This window comes from Bos grunniens, chromosome X (genome assembly GCF_055505025.1).
Source record: "Bos grunniens cultivar Pamir isolate PY7600 chromosome X, Bosgru_T2T1.0, whole genome shotgun sequence".
NCBI classification, from domain to species: Eukaryota; Metazoa; Chordata; class Mammalia; order Artiodactyla; family Bovidae; genus Bos; species Bos grunniens.
In genome coordinates, this window is record NC_141194.1 from 131,329,136 (window position 1) to 131,335,272 (window position 6,137).

Genomic DNA, 6,137 nt, shown 5'->3' on the forward strand with positions numbered 1-6,137 from the left:
TTACAAAAATATGACTTAATTGTAATCTTTAGGGACACGTTGTCATCACCCCAAGCAAAGCAGTAAAGATGACTTTGCTCTATTTCCTGGTCACAGACTGAGCCTTCAGCCTACAACACCAGCTGAACCAAGCCCCTACCTCTGGCCTCCCATTTACCTCTAAGTTAGGCCACAGCACAGATTGATTGTTAATTCTATTGCACGGCTCAAGCACTAAGACCAGACAGCCATTTCACAAATTTGTGTCTTTGAGTGTGGTGGGGGAGGAATGCTTGTGGGGATGGGGGAGCTGCCTTCATGACTCACTGCTAACCCATGCCTGCTACTGGAAAAAAATAACTCTAAATGCACATCCTACTGCTTGTGAGTCAGGAATGTCATTTTCATTTATGAAGGATGGAACATTATTTTTCTCTAACATTTCAAGTGAATAACTTTACATACATTTTCCCCTCAATTTCCATAGGAATTTGATGCCATGGAAGCAATCAGCTACATGTCCCCAGAGCCTGGCAGAAACTCTTATTTTTCTTACAGGTACTTTAAGATCAATAGTTCTGAATTCCCCTCCACCCTCCAATTACATTCCTGGTGAAATCCACCCTGATTTAGGGGTTTGGGGGGAGATGGGGTGATATGAATTCCAGTGTTATTTTATAATTTTAGAGTCACATTTCCACTGAGTCTTAAAAGCTGAGTTTCAGGAGTTGAGAGCTTTCTTGCCATGTCCCCATTAAGACATGTTTGCCTCCCACTGTGAGACTCCCAAAGGTAGATTCATCACCGGTTATGTCAAGGAAAAGAGTGGAAAAGAGCAAAAGAGACATCCTCTCTGTTAACTCTCCAGGGCATAGTTTCTGATTTCTCTGTGGCTATTAGGTAAATACACCTAGTAGAACAAAACAGGAAATTTATTCCAGACAAGAAAAACCAGGGTCTTTGAGTTTTATCATATATGACGTATCTGATGGTGCTACCCACCTCCAGTAGTATGGCTCTTTTTCCAACTGGCTATATGTCTCTCCTTTCCTCAGGTCTAATGCGTGAATCTCACAGATATGGGTAATCTGACCACAATCAAAGAATTCCTCCTGCTGGGATTCGGGAGTCTCCATGGGTTACAGTTTTTTCTTTTTGGGATATTTCTGGGAATGTATGTAGTGACTTTGCTGGGGAACCTTCTTATCCTTATCGTCATTTCCCTTGATCATAACCTCCAAACCCCCATGTACTTCTTTCTGTCCAATTTCTCCTTCCTTGAGATCTGGTACACTACCTCTATTGCCCCTAAGATGCTGCAGACCCTTCTCGTAGGTCCCCAGGTGATTTCTTTTGTGGGCTGTGTGGTCCAGTTTTACTTCTTCGGTTCCATGGCAGTAGCTGAGTGCTTTCTTCTGGCTGCCATGTCTTACGACCGCTACCTTGCCATCTGCAGCCCCCTCCAGTACCCATCACTCATGAACCTCCACATGTGTGTCCTGCTTGCAAGCGGGTCTTGGCTGGGTGGCTTCCTAACCCCTGTGGTCACTGTTGCCATGACTTTTCAGCTGCCATTCTGTGCAACCTCTAAGATTGACCACTTCTTCTGTGACCTGGCCCCTGTGCTGAAGCTGGCCTGCTCTGATACTGAGATTGTGGAGAAAACCACCTTCCTCCTGGCCTCCTTTGTCACCATGGTGCCCTTCTTACTCACCGTAGCCTCCTATATCCACATCGTGGCTGCTGTCCTCAGGATTCCATCAGCTGCAGGAAAGCAACGAGCCTTCTCCACCTGCTCCTCCCACCTCACAGTGGTCACTCTGTACTATGGAACACTGGGAACGGTGTATGCCATCCCCGCAGCAACCCAGGCTGCTGTCCTGAACAAGATCTTCTCCTTGTTCTACACTGTGGTCACTCCCATGGTCAACCCCATCGTGTACAGCCTGAGAAACAAGGATGTTCAGAAGGCAGTGAGAAGGCTTATGAGTCACTGGGCATCTGCTAAGGGGAGCTCGGGGCCCCCACCACCCCCAGGGAGTGTTTTTTTTTCTCCGAACAGCCTGGGCTTCTATGAAGGACACCAAGCACTAGGCTGAGTACTTGGGGGCTCAGCCCACTGCTGCTCCCTCCTTCAAGGGAAAGAGCCAACAGAGTAGGAACCCTCCCCAAATCCTTACAGACCTAATGTTCTTGGGAATTCCAGGGTAATCCTTGCATGGTAAAATAAGTTTGCCAGACAAGTGACTCTCTCTGGCTCTTCTACCATGCCTCTTAGGGGAAAATTCAAAACACCCAAATTTGCTTGCTGCAAAAGTCTCTCTCTCTGTCTTTGTCTCTCTGGCTGTGTGTGTGTTATAGAAATATCTATTGGTGTTAAGGTTTTTGGTTTCATTATGTGCATGTGCCCAATGTGCCCTTGTGTATGCACACACACACACACACCTCTACATAAGCACACAGCTACCATACCCTTCTCCTACAAACTTAGGTGCCTTCCACTGTGCCTCTCCTCAGGGCTTATGCACATTCACGCTGCCTGCTGTTGTTTCTTAGATTGTCTGCCTCTCCGCTGATCAGAACCATGTCTAAAATCGTAGAGCAGCTATTGACTGTTCTGCTCATTTCAATAGGTAGTTAATCAAGCCCCTTGAAGACTGGAATAATATCATCCTTATTATTCTTGATGCCCCCTATCACTGTGCTCTACACAGAGGCAAGATAATTATTTGTTGATTGAATGAATCAATGACTAATCAAAGCAATGGAGGCTTGGTGGATGAAGAGAGTTTAAAACAAGTCACTTTTTTTTTCTGGCCTCTCCTCCTCATTTTTCTCCTCATGGTCATCGACATCCCCAACTCCCCCCACAGGCAGCTCTGACTGAGCCCCCTAATCTTGCTCCTTGCCATGCCCCCTCATCCACCTTCCCCACAGTGGCCAGATGTACCCTCCTAAACCCACACCTGACACTATACTTTCAGTTTATCACTCTCCATGGTTCTCCAGTGCCCCTGAAAAAGAGTCAGAGCCCTCCCCCTGGCTTGTGGCCACCTCTTGACCTCACCCCTCACCAGTCTCCTTCTCTCCCTCTGTGCTCCAGCCACACAAAACACCTCAAATAGACTTGGAAACCCTCTAAAGGGAAGATCACCTGCTCCATGTATCTCCCACAGCATCTAGATCCAGAGCAGCACAAAAAAAGTAGTTGCTCAAATAAGATGTCTTAAATTGAATGGTAATGGGACCTTCCCCTTCCTTTCCCCTTGTTTCCACTTATTGGCTTCTAGCACTTTGGCTTGAGGAAAAGGCAATCTTGATTGGCTGTCAGTGATGTGTGTCTTTTCCTATTTCACCTGCTTGCCCTCCAGGTAGGCACCACACGGGAGCAGATGGACTCCTTCCCCCCCCCCCCACCCCAAGAAAAACCTCCTCCTGTAATATGAGTCAAAGAATGCCAAGTGGTTTGGAAAACACTTTCCCAGCTGGTTCTTCCTACTCCCTTCCTGACCACCCACAGAGTTCCCTCTTGTATAGGGTCTAATTGTCTCTAATCTAGCTTTAACTTCTTATAATTACCCTCAATTAGAAAATAGAGCCTGCAGAACACACTCCTTGTGGTTAAGACATGGATCCAGAGTAGAAGTGTAATTACTTTTTGGCCTCTCAGGGGTTCTGCCTAGCCTTCTGTGCAGACGTACAGAGTGGAAAGGCTACATCTGTTCCATCCATACATGTCTTTCTTTTATTCTTGAATCCAGGTTTCTGAGATAGTTGAGGGGTTTGTTTGGTGTGTTAGCTATATGGAAAAAAAATTTTTTTTAATCTACTAGTCTAAGCTCAACTTGGCTTAGAAACCATCAACTATTTCCCAGTGACCTTAGGAAAAAGTCCGAATGCCCCATGGAAGTGACCAACATAACCTGTCAACTTTCAAGGGCCTGTAGCCCATCTAGAGTGTGTTCATGGCCAAAAAAGATATAACACTTCTCTCAGTCTCACATTTTGTTGCTTTTTTGCTCTCTGAACTCATTTTCTTCCTGGATGTTCCTCAAACCTGCTTGCCTCCTCATAACTTTCATGGATACTATTCTTTCTTCCCTTCCTTATTTCACTTTTTACCTGGCTCATTCTTTAAGTTCCACCCAGTTTCTTTATCATATGCTCTTAGAGCCTCCTAGCTTTTTCACTTTTTCATTATAAATTTCTCACAGCTGCACTAGAATATTCTGCATGAGATTTTATATATATATATATATATATATATATATATACACATACATACATCCTCTACCTGGACTAAAAACTGCACAAGGCAGGATCTGTGTCTGTTTTGTTTGAATACTACATCCCTAGTGCCCAGCACAGAGCTTAACAAGGAGTAATTGTTCAATAAATACTTGTTGATAAAAGAATGAAAAAGAGCCATCTAAAGTTATTTTATTTATTTGATAAAGCCTTATGTTCCTCTTACTCAAGATGCAGTTATTTAATCTTGTTGTGGACTGATTAGTCTCACTCTGTTCCCAAAACCACAGTGTACCTCCCTATTCTGTGCCAATCATCACACAACTCTGTGTAATTTCCCCGAGGGAACTGGAGGAGGGTGTACGGCTCAGGACAACTCATCCCTACTGGTGAGAAACACGTCAAAGTGCATGTCCTTCTCACAGTGATAGTACAGCTTCCCTGCCAAACACAAAAGGCAGGACTTTTTATTATGGTGCTTTGGTTGATACACTGCTCCTGCAGTGTGAATAGTCTTTCTCTATTCAGTGAAACATTATGTTAATGATTGGACAGAGTAATTAATAGCAGGTCAGATTATATTCTCATGTCTCTGTACAAGCCAAAGAGAAATTATCCTCATTAACCTGATCAGTACAAACTGTCATACTAGATTAGAAGAGCTCCAGCTTCAATTTATACCTTAACCCTCGCTGTTTTGGCCAGATGGCTTGCTGGTACCTCCATGCTGCTACTTTGCTGGTACTTTCCTCACTCAGGAAAGAGGGAGAAGAAATCTGGAATGAGCAAGTTAAGGTAATGAAGAAGCAACACAGACCTCAGTCTTGCCTTAAAAGAAGTTTGCCAGCAGTACTTGCCTCAAAATTAAGAACACATCCATGTTAGATTTTTTTTTTACGAGATGGCTAGGCTAGGATGTAGGGGAGGCTGCATGGCTCTCAAGGCAATGGCACTAATTTTGAAAGGTTATAATTGTGTTCCAGAGTATCATATCTGGAACTAGAACTCCAGAGAGAGGACCTAGAGACAGATGTCAGTACCTTAAGAGTAGAGTACTGCCAAGAGTTAGACAAGTATCATCAGGAACCCAAGCAAATGAATTGGGGTCTGAGTGGGATTCACAGATTAATTTTAGTACAAACCAAGAATAGAGGCAAACAATATTTAGGGCTTTCTGGCAGGGGGCTCCACTGTTTCTAAGCTTTAGTGTTTCTTCTGCTTTTCAAGTTCTATAGACTCTTCAAATTTATCTTCTATGCCCAACTTCATCTGTAGTGCAAGATCATTCCTGGCAAAAACATGAATGAAGACAAAAGCAAAGTGTGGGGACATGATGTCTGATATCACTACTATTCTAGCTGGTCAAGATTAGTGTTTAATAAAACTGATATCAAATGGTGTTTCACAGTACTACTAAAGTAATTGGAGGGATTATGTGACAAAGACATCAAAATTTACATATACAAATGAGAGTTGTCCCTTTCATTGAAGTCCACTGGGAAACTATATAATTATTCGACTGATTCTAAAAACAAAATCAATGGAACTTATTTTTGAGTATTTTCTTTAGCTCCTTAGATACATTCTATTGAATTTCCTCAGCTGAGATTAACTTTCATCTTCTGAGGATGGATTTACATTCTACAAATGGCCAAAAGTCCCTTTGAGTTTAGTCTGATAAGTAAAGTAACTTTGGAGATCAAGGGTATCATTCAAAGAATGATTATTATTATTATTGTTATTATCTCTATTATTCTTAACATTATGAGTCATTAAATGTTGTCCAGGCTTATGGGTCAAATCAGAGATGGCCACAATCTGAAGATCAGATAGGCCATCAGGGCTTAGATTAACTCTAAAAAGGGCTTAAGTATTATGGAACGAACTCAAAGAGGTGACCAAAATGTCAG

The 6,137-nt window shown here is 43.1% G+C and overlaps 1 protein-coding gene across 1 annotated transcript; it reads left to right on the forward strand.

Annotated features, from left to right (window-relative positions):
• Positions 1 to 1,058: 1,058 nt before the first annotated feature.
• Positions 1,059 to 2,078, forward strand: LOC147341420 (olfactory receptor 6N1-like). The gene has a single exon (XM_086387164.1). The coding sequence runs from the start codon at positions 1,059 to 1,061 to the stop codon at positions 2,076 to 2,078; it is 1,020 nt and encodes a 339-aa protein (XP_086243290.1).
• Positions 2,079 to 6,137: the final 4,059 nt, after the last annotated feature.

What these genes read in the sequence shown, in the direction of transcription:
- LOC147341420 (XM_086387164.1), top strand. Translation starts at nt 1,059, where the DNA reads ATGGGTAATCTGACCACAATCAAAGAATTCCTCCTGCTGGGATTCGGG.